Source organism: Oncorhynchus mykiss, chromosome 15 (genome assembly GCF_013265735.2).
Source record: "Oncorhynchus mykiss isolate Arlee chromosome 15, USDA_OmykA_1.1, whole genome shotgun sequence".
In the NCBI taxonomy this organism is placed as follows: Eukaryota; Metazoa; Chordata; class Actinopteri; order Salmoniformes; family Salmonidae; genus Oncorhynchus; species Oncorhynchus mykiss.
In genome coordinates, this window is record NC_048579.1 from 64,500,593 (window position 1) to 64,518,001 (window position 17,409).

At 41.9% G+C, this 17,409-nt stretch overlaps 1 protein-coding gene across 3 annotated transcripts in view; it reads right to left on the bottom strand.

Annotated features, from left to right (window-relative positions):
• LOC110499867 (voltage-dependent calcium channel subunit alpha-2/delta-1) overlaps positions 1-17,409 on the bottom strand; it is a 154,587-nt gene that overhangs the window by 18,677 nt on the left and 118,501 nt on the right. Inside the window, exons 19-33 of one of the 3 annotated variants that reach the window (XM_036944952.1) lie at positions 16,107-16,178; positions 15,924-15,995; positions 15,766-15,827; positions 14,111-14,187; positions 13,283-13,291; positions 10,689-10,697; positions 9,873-9,933; positions 9,171-9,268; positions 5,992-6,073; positions 5,679-5,741; positions 5,098-5,213; positions 4,887-4,958; positions 876-943; positions 756-794; positions 495-566 (exon numbers count right to left, since the gene is read on the bottom strand). In XM_036944952.1, coding sequence (XP_036800847.1) covers positions 495-566; positions 756-794; positions 876-943; positions 4,887-4,958; positions 5,098-5,213; positions 5,679-5,741; positions 5,992-6,073; positions 9,171-9,268; positions 9,873-9,933; positions 10,689-10,697; positions 13,283-13,291; positions 14,111-14,187; positions 15,766-15,827; positions 15,924-15,995; positions 16,107-16,178 — 972 coding nt within the window. The remainder of the gene's footprint in view (positions 1-494; positions 567-755; positions 795-875; positions 944-4,886; positions 4,959-5,097; positions 5,214-5,678; positions 5,742-5,991; positions 6,074-9,170; positions 9,269-9,872; positions 9,934-10,688; positions 10,698-13,282; positions 13,292-14,110; positions 14,188-15,765; positions 15,828-15,923; positions 15,996-16,106; positions 16,179-17,409) is intronic. The other 2 variants (XM_036944953.1, XM_036944954.1) reach the window with 2 other exon arrangements.

Below are 17,409 nucleotides of genomic sequence, written 5' to 3' on the forward strand. Positions count from 1 at the left end.
ACAGATCTGTCGGCTGGGACCCGCCAGGACCCCCTGGAGAGGGAGAGCCGTACCTCCTGTAGGAAACATGATTTAGGGTCGAGCGGCCTTCTCCAAACAAGGAACCCTAGTTTTTTAGTGCTCCTGCCAAACATCTAAAGGGGACTGATTTATCCAGCGCACACCCTGATTGGGGCCTGCAGCCTGAAAAACATTTATTCAAGTGGTAGGGTGAGGGGCCCACACTGGGTGTAGTGTGTGTGTGTGTGTGTGTGTGTGTGTGTGTGTGTGTGTGTGTGTGGGGGGGGGGGGGGGGGGGGGTATGGTGAAGTTAGGTTCAGATAGGGTTTGAGTGGGTTGAAGTGCACATGGGGTTAGGTTGTATAAGGTTGGAACATGTTGGGTAAACTTAGTCGGGATCAGGTTGATTTGAGTTGGGCCAGTGTTGACTATGGGTTGAGTACGGCTGAACAAGGTAATATCAATGGAATAAGAGTCGGATGAGAGTGACTCACCTGACCGATGTATTCATCCCGATTGGCCATGACTAGGAATCCCCCATCATCCAGGATGACACAGTCCACATGCTGGAATCATATAGAGATAATGGGATAAACCATCATCATATAAGGGGAGGTAGTATTGGATAATTCTCAATCACTATTTGCAGGCTTAATCAAGTCATCTTAATTCAATAGTTGTATTTGTCTTAAAATTCTATCGCCAATCAAATAATCATATTTAATATAACTGTATAATCAATCAAATTATCTTACCTCATCATTCCTCTGACAACCACAGATCTCGTCCTTACACTGTAGAGACAAGAAACGGTTTTCATTTCAGACACAAAGAGTTAATTAAGAGTCATTATGAAATAACGTCACTCTACTTACGTTCATCTTCAGAGTAGCATTGATGAAGTTGGTCATCCAGGTATTGATGTCCAGTTTCACTCCCACAACTGCAATCAAGCACACAACCACAACAACATTACAGTTCCATTATGGTGTGAACTAAACATCCACCACAACATTACAGTTCCATTGTGGTGTGAACTAAACAACATTACAGTTCCATTATGGTGTGAACTAAACAACATTACAGTTCCATTATGGTGTGAACTAAACAACATTACAGTTTCATTATGGTGTGAACTAAACAACATTACAGTTCCATTATGGTGTGAACTAAACAACATTACAGTTCCATTATGGTGTGAACTAAACAACATTACAGTTCCATTATGGTGTGAACTAAACAACCACCACAAATTTACAGTTCCATTATGGTGTGAACTAAACAACCACCACAACATTACAGTTCCACTATAGACTGAACTAAACATCCACCACACCATTACAGTTCCATTATGGTGTGAACTAAACAACCACCACAACATTACAGTTCCATTGTGGTGTGAACTAAACAACCACCACAACATTACAGTTCCATTATGGTGTGAACTAAACAACCACCACAACATTACAGTTCTATTATGGTGTGAACTAAACAACAACCACAACATTACAGTTCCATTATGGTGTGAACTAAATAACATTACAGTTCCATTATGGTGTGAACTAAACAACATTACAGTTCCATTATGGTGTGAACTAAACAACCACCACAACATTACAGTTCCATTATGGTGTGAACTAAACAACACTACAGTTCCATTATGGTGTGAACTAAACAACCACCAAAACATTACAGTTCCATTATGGTGTGAACTAAACAACCACCACAACATTACAGTTCCATTATGGTGTGAACTAAACAACCACCACAACATTACAGTTCCATTATGGTGTGAACTAAACAACCACCACAACATTACAGTTCCATTATGGTGTGAACTAAACAACCACCACAACATTACAGTTCCTAAACAACCACCACAACATTACAGTTCCATTATGGTGTGAACTCAACAACCACCACATCATTACAGTTCCATTATGGTGTGAACTAAACAACCACCACAACATTACAGTTCCTAAACAACCACCACAACATTACAGTTCCATTGTGGTGTGAACTAAACAACCACCACAACATTACAGTTCCATTATGGTGTGAACTAAACAACCACCACAACATTACAGTTCCATTATGGTGTGAACTAAACAACCACCACAACATTACAGTTCCATTATGGTGTGAACTAAACAACCACCACAACATTACAGTTCCATTATGGTGTGAACTAAACAACCACCACAACATTACAGTTCCTAAACAACCACCACAACATTACAGTTCCATTGTGGTGTGAACTAAACAACCACCACAACATTACAGTTCCATTGTGGTGTGAACTAAACAACCACCACAACATTACAGTTCCATTATGGTGTGAACTAAACAACCACCACAACATTACAGTTCCACTATAGACTGAACTAAACATCCACCACAACATTACAGTTCCATTATGGTGTGAACTAAACAACCACCACAACATTACAGTTCCATTATGGTGTGAACTAAACAACCACCACAACATTACAGTTCCATTATGGTATGAACTCAACAACCACCACAACATTACAGTTCCATTGTGGTGTGAACTAAACAACCACCACAACATTACAGTTCCATTATGGTGTGAACTAAACAACCACCACAACATTACAGTTCCATTATGGTGTGAACTAAACAACCACCACAACATTACAGTTCCTAACAACCACCACAACATTACAGTTCCATTGTGGTGTGAACTAAACAACCACCACAACATTACAGTTCCATTATGGTGTGAACTAAACAACCACCACAACATTACAGTTCCTAAACAACCACCACATGATTACAGTTCGATTATGGTGTGAACTAAACAACCACCACAACATTACAGTTCCATTATGGTGTGAACTAAACAACCACCACAACATTACAGTTCCATTATGGTGTGAACTAATCAACCACCACAACATTACAGTTCCATTATGGTGTGAACTAAACAACCACCACAACATTACAGTTCCATTATGGTGAGAACTAAACAACCACCACAACATTACAGTTCCACTATAGACTGAACTAAACATCCACCACATGATTACAGTTCCATTATGGTGTGAACTAAACAACCACCACAACATTACAGTTCCATTATGGTGTGAACTAAACAACCACCACAACATTACAGTTCCATTATGGTGTGAACTAAACAACCACCACAACATTACAGTTCCATTATGGTGTGAACTAAACAACCACCACAACATTACAGTTCCATTATGGTATGAACTCAACAACCACCACAACATTACAGTTCCATTGTGGTGTGAACTAAACAACCACCACAACATTACAGTTCCATTATGGTGTGAACTAAACAACCACCACAACATTACAGTTCCATTATGGTGTGAACTAAACAACCACCACAACATTACAGTTCCTAACAACCACCACAACATTACAGTTCCATTGTGGTGTGAACTAAACAACCACCACAACATTACAGTTCCATTATGGTGTGAACTAAACAACCACCACAACATTACAGTTCCATTATGGTGTGAACTAAACAACCACCACAACATTACAGTTCCTAACAACCACCACAACATTACAGTTCCATTGTGGTGTGAACTAAACAACCACCACAACATTACAGTTCCATTATGGTGTGAACTAAACAACCACCACAACATTACAGTTCCTAAACAACCACCACATGATTACAGTTCGATTATGGTGTGAACTAAACAACCACCACAACATTACAGTTCCATTATGGTGTGAACTAAACAACCACCACAACATTACAGTTCCATTATGGTGTGAACTAATCAACCACCACAACATTACAGTTCCATTATGGTGTGAACTAAACAACCACCACAACATTACAGTTCCATTATGGTGAGAACTAAACAACCACCACAACATTACAGTTCCACTATAGACTGAACTAAACATCCACCACATGATTACAGTTCCATTATGGTGTGAACTAAACAACCACCACAACATTACAGTTCCATTATGGTGTGAACTAAACAACCACCACAACATTACAGTTCCATTATGGTGTGAACTAAACAACCACCACAACATTACAGTTCCACTATAGACTGAACTAAACATCCACCACACCATTACAGTTCCATTATGGTGTGAACTAAACAACCCCCACAACATTACAGTTCCATTATGGTGTGAACTAAACAACCACCACAACATTACAGTTCCATTATGGTGTGAACTAAACAACCACCACAACATTACAGTTCCACTATAGACTGAACTAAACATCCACCACACCATTACAGTTCCATTATGGTGTGAACTAAACAACCCCCACAACATTACAGTTCCATTATGGTGTGAACTAAACAACCACCACAACATTACACTTCCACTATAGACTGAACTAAACATCCACCACACCATTACAGTTCCATTATGGTGTGAACTAAACAACCACCACAACATTACAGTTCCATTATGGTGTGAACTAAATAACCACCACAACATTACAGTTCCATTGTGGTGTGAACTAAACAACATTACAGTTCCATTATGGTGTGAACTAAACAACATTACAGTTCCATTATGGTGTGAACTAAACAACCAGCACAACATTACAGTTCCATTATGGTGTGAACTAAACAACCACCACAACATTACAGTTCCATTGTGGTGTGAACTAAACAACCACCACAACATTACAGTTCCATTATGGTGTGAACTAAACAACCACCACAGCATTACAGTTCCATTATGGTGTGAACTAAACATCCACCACAACCTTTTATGCTCTGGACAGAAACAAGTCCCTGAAGGGGGACTACATGGACATTATTTTGATGTTTTCCGTTGCAAATGTTTTTTTTTAATGTACGGTTGTGCGCCCAATTAAACATGACCCTGGTATGTAGAGTCCTTACCTGCTGGTTTGAGTCTGACTCCATCAATGTCCAGGTTCACTGCTCTGCTCACCAGGACTGAGTCCTCAGTCACTGAGACAAGAGAGGGAACAGAAATGGTCAGTTAGGAAGGAAGGAAGGAAAGACGGACAGACGGAAAGACGGACAGACGGACAGACAGACAGACAGACAGACAGACAGACACATACATACACACACTCCCTTGACTTACTGTTGGTGTCCTCTTGGTAGGGTGTTGGTGTGAAGATGTAGATGTCATTGTCCAGACTTCTCTTATAGAAGCTTGACTCGTATGTCTCAGGGTCCTCTGTCCAGTCTAGTCCAGCACTGAAAAACACACACATACTCAGCTGCATCAACATGAATACTACAGACTTATCAAGTGAGCAAACATTCCTACAGAACATAATATACTGAATGTAAATTACTGATCAGGTTGAACTGCTCTACATGAAGCTTTATAGGTAGTTATCATCATTAGAACAATGGATAGAGAGAGAGAGAGCTGAAAGAGAGAGAGAGCTGAGAGAGACAGAGCTGAGAGAGAGAGAGAGAGACAAGAGATAGCTGAGAGAGTCAAAAAGAGAGAGAGATAGCTGAGAGAGTCAGAAAGAGAGAGAGAGAGAGAGAGAGAGAGAGGAAGAGAGCTGAGAGAGAGATGATAGAGAGAGAGGCAAGAGAGAGAGACGAGAGAGAGAGAGAAGAGAGAGAGAGGAGAGAGAGAGCTGAGAGAGAGAAGAGAGAGAAAAGGAGATAGAGAGATAAAACATCACATATCAACTTGAGGAATACCTCTTGGGATAAATGCGAGTGATTCCTCCATCAGTGGCCACAAACCTGGCCAGGACTCCATTTCTGAAAGGAATAGGAAAATTCAATGACAAAAGTATCCAGTCCTTCAGTGCATCATGTTACAACACAAAAATGTATGTTTAAATCATGCAAGCTGACAATGTGTATCTGTTTTTCCTTGTTTGTGTTCATAGCTAGGTGGAATAAACTTTCACAAACCACAACCTTTTAGTTAAATCTACTTGATTAAAACAAGAATGATGCTTTTGTGTGTGGATTGTGTGCTTTCGTGCGCATAGTTTGGTTGACTCACGGCATCTGATCCCTCCACTGCTTAACAAGGTCTGATGTGATGCCAGCGTCCAGCAACAATCTGTTCACCAGATCCACGTTGCCTGAAAGACAAGGAACCAACATCACTTGGCTTGATTCAATAATAACAGAAGGCTGAAACCCATTGACCTGCCTGCTGAGTGATCAGTATCTGGTCTTTGTCGGTATAGAGGATTTTCCTTCTTCTTCAATTCAATTTAGCTTTATTCTTTGACCTTCAGACAGTGGCCATGAAACTGAGTCATCTTAATAAGAGCAGTGTGTTTGGTCTGCAGGTTGGAATTTATTGTCAGGAATCTTGACCTGGAGGCATCGCTGCAGAGTGGTCACTAGCTGTCACAGCCAAATCCGATTTTAAACCTAACCCTAACCACACTGCTAACCTTAATGCCTAATCCTAACCTTACATTTTAAAAAGCACACATTTGGACTTATGCAGCTAGCCCAGCTAGTGGATATTGCTCAGACGCTGACCAAGAGGCCTACCGTGAGTCAGAGAGCCACTGACACAAGCTGTGACTCAATCTATATAATAGGAGGAGGGGGATGGAGGGAAGAAAGAGGAAGGGGCAGAGAGATAGAGTAATGTGGGAGGAGTTGGAAGAGAGGGGGAGACCAAGAGAAAGAGAGAGAGCGAAGGAGGTCAAGATGAGAGAGGTAGAGAGAGTAATGTGTGAGAGAGAGAGAGAGAGAGAGAGAGAGAGAGAGAGAGAGAGAGAGAGAGAGAGAGAGAGAGAGAGAGAGAGAGAGAGAGAGAGAGAGCGATGTCAAGATAAGAGAGCGGTAGAGAGAGTAATGTGAGAGAGAGAGATAGAGAGAGAGAGAGAGAGAGAGAGAGAGTAAGGAAGAAAGGGATCAAATAAAGAGATGATGGATCAGAAGATGGATAGAAAGAGTAAAATGGGAAAACACATTCCCATCTTGTTTTCCAAGTTGTGTGGGCTGTCATCCAATGCTGTCATCCAATGCTGTCATCCAATGCTGTCATGATAGCAGAACAAGCACATTCTCTGAATCTTCTGTAACGTGAGCCTGTGACGTTAGCAACCATATTACTATGAAGTAAAGTCATTAACTAGTACTTAATAAAGAAGTGCACTTGGAGTGTGTTTGGGGGAATGCAACAAGTTATTTCAGAGACGTCTGACATGACCAATACAACACAAACGCACTCAACTGAACACAGACTACTACGCGATCAAAGGGGGACCGTTTTCTTTCTGTCGCGAGCCGCACTTTGAACCCGTTGCCTTTGCTGCTCCAGTCCATTAATGTTGAGACTCGGTAACCCTCCATTTACAACACACCGCACACACATCAGAGAAAACAGCTGGTGTAACACTTTATCCCCCCCCCCCTCCATTCCCTCCACCTGCCCCAGTGGTTTTCATTAGGGGCCTCTGATTGAAGGCAGGCCAGGAATTCTAATGTACTTCACCGCCACTGCAGTGGCTTAAACAAGTAAAGCATGTAATGTCCCACTCTCCACCCATCCAAACATCCCACAAGGTCTGTATACACAGCAGTCTATAGTCCTGCAGAGAACGCCCATCAATCTCCCAAGCAGAAATGGACAATTAAGGGAACTAATATCCTAATTACGGGAACTAATATCCCAATTATATTACAGGGGTATTTACAATTGATTGTTTCAAGTGACTTTTTCAAACCTAAAAATCTGACTAGACCACACATCAAGCTTATAAACGTTACTTTTGAGAGACATCGTTGCATTTCTAGGACAAACTTGAATGAGAAAAAAAGAACTGAGTATCTTTTCAATTGAGATGGCGGAGTACTACTTTTCAAACCAACACATCAGACCAATAAACATGAGCTTTGAGTGACATTGCTACATTTCTAGGAAACACTTGAGAGGGAAAAAAAAGGAATGGGGCGAGTAATTAAGTCTACTATTATATCAGAGAGTGATGTACTGCTAATGCATTGGTCAGATGTCGGAGACTCGGTCTCCATCAGTCTGAAAGCTCCGGCACGCAGGCCTGATTTGGCCCATTTTATTGCTCCGCTCGCACTCTCACCTCGACGGGGTTCTGGTCTTTCTCACAAACACACAGTAATTGGACCAGTAGGTGGGGTATGTGGGGGTATATAACTTGGTGGAGTGTGCGTGTTTGTGTTTGTGTGTGTGTGTTGCGGCAAAGGCGAGGCATCTAACACGTGTGTCCTGAGGCATATGATGGTCAGACTTTTAGATTTAGGATCAAACAGGCCAACACAAGGATGGAGGGGTTCTACAGACGGAGAGGCCTGACTGTCTTTATTCTGTATACAGTAGACTGCATAGCAGTCACTCCAGACTTCCAGATCTATGGGTCACTATAGACACCCCAGGGAACAGGTTCAGTTGGCCCTCCTATGAAGACATCAATACTGTCCAAGACCCATGTTGTTCTAGTGCCCACGGAACAACGGTCTAACAACCAAAATGTTTCACGTGACTTGTTGAGCCTAAATTATCATTATTAAAGGATCATCATAAAATATATTTCAGAGTGCTTCATTACGTGTAATGTATATGTTAAAAAATAATGTAAAAATGTAACTGATGTCTCAATCTATTCACCACCAGTTCTGAGCAGCGAGTGTTAACCCACGGATGGTTGTTGGTTAGTGGCTGGAAGAGGGAACATAGGAAAGGTGTTTAATTGTCCCTGGTGTTAGCCACTCTTTGTTGGAAGTGAGAAACCAAGGGAAGTTGTTTGGTTGTTCCTGGTCTTAGCTACTCTTTGTTGGAAGGGAGAAACCCAGGGAAGGTGTCTGGTTGTTCGTGATCTCAGCTACTCTTTGTTGGAAGGGAGAAACCCAGGGAAGGTCTCTGGTTGTCCCTGGTATTAGCTACTCTTCTTTGGAAGGGAGAAACCCAGGTAAGGCGTCTGATTTTCCCTGGTATTAGCTCTACTCTTTGTTGGAAGGGAGAAACCCAGGGAAGGCGTCTGATTTTCCCTGGTATTAGCTACTCTTTGTTGGAAGGGAGAAACCAAGGGAATGTGTCTGATTGTCCCTGGTCTTAGCTACTCTTTGTTGGAAGGGAGAAACCCAAGGAAGGTGTTTGGTTGTCCCTGGTCTTAGCTACTCTTTGTTGGAAGGGAGAAACCCAAGGAAGGTGTTTGGTTGTCCCTGGTCTTAGCTACTCACACAGTGGGTTGTTGGGAGTCTTCCTGTCGATGTACTCGTTGAAGTCCATCAGGAACTCTGTGTTGTTTTTAGACGGCTTCAGATCCTTACAGTACTCCCTATGGGATAAAAAAAAACTAACTCAAATCCTATACATGTATATGTACAGGTAACTGCCAAAATAAAGGAAACACCAACATAAAGTGTCTTAATAGGATGTTGGGCCACCACAGGCCAGAACAACTTCAATGTGCCTTGTCATAGATTCTACAAGTGTCTGGAACTCTATTGGAGGGATGCGACACCATTCTTCCACAAGAAATTCCATCATTTGGTGTTTTGTTGATGGTGGAAAAAGCTGTCTCAGGCACCGCTCTAGAATCTCCCATAAGTGTTCAATTAGGTTGAGATCTGGTGACTGAGACAGCAAGGGCATATGGTTTACATGCTCAACAAACAATTGAGTGACCACTCGTACCCTGTGGATGGGGGCATTGTCATCCTATGGGAGCATAGCCATGGTAGCCAAAATAATGGCCTGCCCAGCATTTTTTATACATGACCCTAAGCATGATGGGATGTTAATTAACTCAGGAACCACACCTGTTTGGAAGAACTTGCTTTCAATATACTTTGTTATCCCTCATTTACTCAGGCGTTTCCTTTATTTTATCAGTTACCTGTATGTAAAACCTTTCTACAAATAACAGTCAATCTTCTTACCTTGGTGCAATGAGAGTGTATCCATACTCCTCAAACTTGTCTTCCTGCAGGCTTTCAGAGACTGTAGAAGAGCAGAAAGCTGTGAGTCCTACAAACATCTCTCTGTGCTATTCATATACACAGACCTTGGAACCGGAAGAAGTGTATCACACCTAACTCATGTCAAGTTAACATGATGACCATTGATTGATACAGATGCTGATGAGATTCATGGCTGATGGATCAAATGACTTCTGTCAGAGACTGTAGACTGTCAACTGATGGGCCATGGTGATTCAGACATCATGAAGACAATCCCCAGTCCTAGACGGTCCACAGTTTGTATAGACACATGACTCCATGTCTGATAGAGAGATACAGCTTTGATGAATGTAAGTTAAGTGTTGTCTGTCAACTCCTCATTTTAAAGCATGGTGGGGGTATACATTCCTCTGTCCATCGTCACAGGGTGACCGTACCACCCCCTCCACCCAAGGAGCTTGGCTCATAGAAGTTTGTATCTTAAAGGTTGTAAATACTATGGTAAAGACTAGGTTTGGTAGCATAGAAGACAATGCAGGAAATACGCTCTATGTAAAGGGTTTATACTTAGTTGACTGTGACTAGAACTAGGTCTAGAAAAATCTACGGACAGCAGTGTACAGCAGAGAAAAATAAAGTATGAGACAATCTCTAATGAACAGATGTAAATCAGGTTGTGTGGACGACATGGAACCTTGGCGTGGGAATGACTTCCCTATGCATGCTGGGAAAAACAGCAGACAGACACGACTCTTCGAACAGGAGGAGAGAGACAAGAGGAGAAAAAATACTTGCCCTCGTCCCCTGGAGTGGACAAAATCCCCGCAGAGAGAGTATGTGAAAGATAGATGCATCCCCATGGGTGAATGAGGGAAGGAAGGAGGGAAGGAAAGTAGAAAAAACAGGGTAAAACCACAAGGGTCAAAGGTCAACAATATATTTTATTCACAGAGCGAGGCCTTGAATAAAAATATTGCACTCCCATCAAAAGGTTTCTTCTCAAAATGTAAATGTTGACAGATCAAGCTACAAGGAGCACGCAACGAGAGGCCTTCAATGTGGTTTAAAATAAGCATTCTAGCGATAACATTGCATTGCTTTCAATGCATTGATTTCAATGACCATTATCATCATATTGTCTGTACTGTAATACAGTGGTAATGATGAATCCATGGGGTTATTAGTGTTGAGTAATGTATTCATATGACAATGCCATGGAAAGGAATAGAAGAGACATTCATCATGGAACATAATCCTGTTGTATTGCTTGGATATTACCTTGATATTGTTTAAAATATGGGGCTTATTATTATTATATTGTGGTGCGGTATTCGTCATGACCTCATGGGCTAGACTTCAGACTAGTACGTGAGGTCTTTGGTAGTAATTGTTGGAAAATAATGATGTCCATGTGTAGATTCTTGGTACATCGTCAATACTTCAATTACATGAAGTCTGATTTAAAAGACATTAATGACAGCCCAATGTTTATTTTGTCACTTTTTTTGAAATCATAGATTGCCTCCACCTACAGTGTCTTTAAGAAAGTGAATGAATGTATACAAACACGAAAGACACACACAGATACACAGATTTTCAATGAACCAGAGACATGTTTTAGGGAACTCCACTGAAAGATGTGGATACCATGCTGAAAGCAAACGTTCCATGGCAATCACATACACTTTAGAATGTAAACATGCAACCTAGACTGATATTAAATTGTACAGTATTTGTACAATTAGGGGTGAAAGGTTAAAGGTTGGAGAGTTTAGTTACATGGCTGGGCAAGCCGATACCATTACAATACAGTCAAACCAGGAAGTGAATTGAAATCGAATCAGAGTCATTATTGTCAATAAGGATTTTTAGATTCTTGAATAGGAATTTCAAATCACTTCTGGTTCTGTCTGAATTTAAATGGAGCCTACCCCAACCAAATGTGTTTTGGATAAAACAACAATGGCCACTCTCTCAATAAAAGTAGACTGTTAGTGTGTTATGTGACTCAGCGACCACATGAGACACACTCACACACAGGGGATACATACTGGTGCACACAAAAGGAGAGAGAGAGACAAAGAGAGAGACAGAGAGAGAGAGGGAGAGGGAGAGAGAGAGAGAGAGAGAGAGAGAAAGGGAGAGAGAGAGAGAGAGAGAGAGAGAGAGAGAGAGAGAGAGAGAGAGAGAGAGAGAGAGAGAGAGAGAGAGAGAGAGAGAGAGAGGGAGAGAGAGGGAGAGAGGGAGAGAGAGAGGGAGAGAGGGAGAGAGAGAGAGAGAGAGGGAGAGAGGGAGAGAGAGAGAGAGAGAGAGAGAAAGGGAGAGAGGGAGAGAGAGAGAGAGAGAGAGAGAGAGAGAGAGAGAGAGAGGGAGAGAGAGAGAGAGAGAGAGGTGATGCTCTGTGGGGATGAGGTGGTTTCTGTCTTTCATTAAGACTATTTTACGAGCCTGTAAACCTCTGAATGATTAAAAAAGAGAAACTAAAAAAGGCAGAAACTGTCCAGTCATGTTTTGGGCGAACACTCATCGCTTTCTCTTTTATGGGTTCACCTTAAAATAATGCAAACATCCTCCCCTCTGTCCTTCCTGCTAGCTAGACTCTGGAAGGTTAGTGCCAAAGCCACATCTGAGTGCCATTGGGGCAGGTGGGATAAACAACATGCATACAGAGGCTCGTGAAAATACACACTCATACACACACTCACTATGGGGCAGCAGCATCGCATGCAAGGCTCTCCTTGTGTGTGGTCAGACTAGGGACTGAATCAGTGTGATCAAACACTATCTAAATCAGTTATAAGACGTATATCTAAATGACTCAGATTCTTGTATGTCACGACATCATTACACTACTATGGACCTCTTTACACTACACTACTTTGACAACACATTCTAGGTCCAGGAGAGATACTGTAGTGTAAAGAGACAGATCTAGATTTTATCTTTAGGAGATGTCTCCCATACTACCTCCAGAGGAAGTGAGGGAGACAGCTACACCACATACCCCCCCTCCCACACCACATGTCCCTGCAAGAATGACTTTCATTACCCTAATACCAGTAGATGGCATTTTGTTTGCCTATATACTACAGTATTTCCGGTATGCTAATAGCTGCACTTACACAGGAAGCAGGAATGTGGCTTTGGCAACACCACATCACAAGGTTAGTGTAAACAGAAAAGTTGCAAATCTAGTGTTGAAGAGAGATGGTGTGCCTAGAGGAATGGTGTTGTATTGGTAAGGAGATGGAACACAATTATGTTAGTTGCAGGAACTTCTTCACTAAGATAAAACAGAGCATTATGGGTACTGTAGTTCATCATGCTACAGGTGTGAGCGCAGGAGGACAGGGAAGGTGTGAGGTAAGATACAGGAGGAGAATACTTGCCCAATTCCACTGAGGGGGTTCCAACACACGGAGAAGACAGGGGTGAGAAGGTCAGCAGGTGAGGACAGGAAGGAGGGAAGGGGGAGCGGGAAAGAGAAGGGGACAGGAACGAAGCAAACAGGGGTACACAATATTTTATTCCTCTGAGTGTTGAATAAGAACATTGCAGCTTGAACAGGATGTATGAGAAATGGGTTTCCCGTTTTACTGCAGAAAACAGATGATCAACCGTCCCAATCAGCTAAGGGACTGACTGGTAGGAAAGTAAGACAGATTGTGTGTCTTTGTGTGTGTGTGTGTGTGCTTGGGGGACCGAACAGACCCACAGGAGGTACCCAGACAAACTGAACTTCCCAGGAAGACCTGTGTGTATATGTGCATGTATGTGTGTGTATGTGTATCCCAGTGGTAAGGGACAGTAGAGTGTGGAGAGGGGAATAAAACAGACCCACAGGAGATACCCAGACTACAAAGACAGAAACACAGACCTTCCTATGGAAGACCCATCATCCTAACCCAATGACTGACTAACAACACACAATGATTTGACTAATGGGAATCTCGCAGCTTGAAGGGGACATGAGAGGGGAGTTTGAACACATGTGGAAATAAGTGTAGTGTGTGAGAGAGAGCGAATGAGAGAGGGAGTGTGTTTGTGTGTGCTCACAGACAAGCTGAAACGTGAGGCTTCCCTTAACCCCTATGTGGTATACATTTAAATGTCATTGCCATCTTACAAATGTGTTTTGTCATTCTGTCTATATGCAAAGGAAATGTTTACTGCGTATAAGGTCATGCCTTGATATAGGTCAGGAGAATGCTACTTACATTTGGCCTGGGTGATGGTGTCTCCGATAGTAGTGTGGATGTAATGCAGGCTGTACACTGGAAGGACCAAGGCTAGACTGGGAGCACACACACACACACACACACACACACACACACACACACACACACACACACACACACAGAATAATAGGCACACACGAATAGGTGCACACGCACAGAGATGAATAGGTGCATACACACTTACATGCCACACACACATACCACATTTTCATATTTTGCACAGTTCTAACAAATAACACATTTGCAAGAATCACAGATCATCTCCACATAAACTTGATCCACACATCAAAACAAAAATGCATTAAAAACGTGTCACCTCTGAAGCTAAAACTTTCACAAAGACATATTCTGCTGAGCTTTGTAACTTATTTTTTATAAGTACATTTATCATATGTACAGTTCACTCCTCGCAACTTTGTAAAAGGCATCATTCCCCATTCAAATACAATATTTCTTATTTTGCTCCAGATATCTGCATGCTCCAGTTTAGTGCACACATTTAGGACTGTCTCAAAAGGGTTTGGACTAGGTGGTACATACACATTTAGGACAGTCTCAAAAGGGTTTGGACTAGTTGGTACACACACATTTAGGACAGTCTCAAGAGGGTTTGGACTAGTTGGTACACAGCTACAACCAGAAGTTACTTTGTTTGTAGCAGGTTAGGAGAACTTACGCAGCAGGTTAGGAGAATTCACTTAACAGGTTAGGAGAATTGGGGTAAGGTTAGGATTAGTTAAAACGCTCTCCTAACTTGCTACGAAATGTCAATTCCGGGCGTATCCGTACTCTGTCTAGCAACAACCATAGAGATAGATAGAGGCCTCATCTTTGTATCTGTGCCATTATTGTGTCTGTTACAGCATGGGCAGCGTCATTGAGGCAATCTCCATTTTGAAGTAGTGCATTTTCTTCTTCACAATTGGCTGATTCCTCCTGATGACCCGGTTGGACATGACTCCAACAGGGTCACCAGGAGGGATCAGCCAATGAATTTGGATGTCCACCCAGTTGACTACATTAAAATCTGAGATTTGCACAACTAACCCAAGATAGACCACAGACTGTCATTTCCAATGGGAGCAAATTCATTATAGTGGGCAGAACAAGCAAGGAGGTGGACAGAGACAAGCACGAGTTAGTGAGATCCTATTGGCGTGTTCTAGCATGTATTTGCATATTTCCCTTAGGGAACGCATACTCTGAAGTGTACATGTGCAATAGCTCAATTCGCCCTTACACCCCTTCTAAACAACAAAACTTTTTGAAACTTTGGCAAAGGGTAATGTCTCCAAAACATAATAAACATAACAGAATGTCGGCCAAAATCCATCCAGCTCCATCTTCTCTCACATCTTCTCTCACTTTCAAGCGGTTGCATTGATCAGGTGTCAGTGCACTACTCGTAGTCATAAGAGATGAAAACAGTGACCCCTATTGTTCTTCTAGATAGGGCTCTGAGTGTTTATGGAACCTAGTTATATGCCTTGACCAGGTAAAACTCCAGACTCTTGACCCATGAGAGTTTTCTTGGTCAAGTCACGTGGTCAGAATAAAAACTCAAGGCCCTAAAAATGAATAGTGTACATGGTATACTCAGGTAGGGGTACAAATACAGTACATGTAGCTGTTACCTGTAATCTGTACCCTTTACAGGGGCATATGTGTACGATCTTTCGCTTCGGTCTATGTACCGCTGTGGAGCAGAACACACATTTGTCATCAAAGGGACAGCTCACCCCGAAATAGTCTAAAAATTAGTTTTTTGTTTTTCCATCATGTTTTAGTTTACCTCATCCTGGGACTTCACTAGTGTGTGTACGGTGCGGTGGCCGGTTTCTCCATGAATCATGTTCGTTCTTATCTGAGGACAAAAAACACTTAGCTCTTAGGAGCAAGTTCAACCCACAACAGGATAGAATGTGGACACAAAGGTGGAAGCAATAAAGAAGACCGTCAGTGGTCTCCATCTTACCTCTACTTTAATCTCATCCTCCAGCTCAGCGTCCAGGAAGTCCAGAGTTACAGGCTCCTGAAATTTAGGATTCTAGAGTGCGAGACAGAGAGCGAGAGACAAAGAGCGAGAGAGAAAGTGCGAGAGAAAGTGCGAGAGAGAAAGTGCGAAACAGTGTAAGAGAGAGTGAGAGAGAGAGAGAGAGAGAGAGAGAGAGAGAGAGAGAGAGAGACAGAGAGCGAGAGAGAAAGTGTGAGAGAAAGTGCGAGAGAGAAAGTGCGAAACAGAGTAAGAGAGAGTGAGAGAGAGAGAGAGAGAGAGAGAGAGAGACAGAGAGTGCACGCATGCGCGCGAGAGAGATTTAATACAACATTTACTGTTTTATAGATTGAATCAACGCAGGAAAGAGTTCCCCCAGGAATTATTTAAGACAGTCTATGTGAAACGACCTTTAAGGGTGGCATTAGTCATGCAAAAGACAACAGACCTGTGAAAAAAAGCAGCCTACCTGTCTATTTTAAATATTATGGGTATTTTGCTTACTGCAAATTAGTCATGCAAAAATTACCCTATGTCCAGATTTAAATGATTTCCAGTCAGGATTTGTCTTAATCTTTGTCCGTGAACCCTTCCTCATGAGCCTAGACAGATACAGCACCAAAACTCCAAAACAAACTTTATGAAATAGGAGTTGAGATATTAACAGGAGCTAAACCAAACCATTTAATACAGATAAGGTACAAACACAAACATACAAAGATAAGCTATGTGCCAACCTTTCCTCTACCTACATGTACATTTTACCTCAACTAACCTGTGCCACCGCACATTGACTCTGTACCGGTACCCCCTGTAGACAGCCTCGCTACTGTTATTTTATTGTTGCTCTTTAATTATTTGTTATTTTTCTGTTTTGTTATTTTGTTTTTAAACATGTTTTACTTCAGTTTATTTTAGTATATACTTTCTTAACACTTATTTTTCTTAAAACTGCATTGTTGGTTAAAACCTCTCTAGGCTAGGGGGCGGTATTTTCACATCCGGATGAAAAGCGTGCCCAAAGTAAACTGCCTGCTACTCAGGCACAGAAGCTAAGATATGCATATTATTAGTAGATTTGGATAGTAAACACTCTGAAGTTTCGAAAACTGTTTGAATGATGTCTGTGAGTATAACAGGACTTATTTGGCAGGCAAAACTCTGAGGACAAACCATCCAGGATTTTTTGTTGTTGTTGAGGTAATGCTCTTTTCAATGGGTTTTCTATGGGGATCTGGTTTTCTAAATCACTTGCTTGCAATTCCTATCGCTTCCACTGGACGTC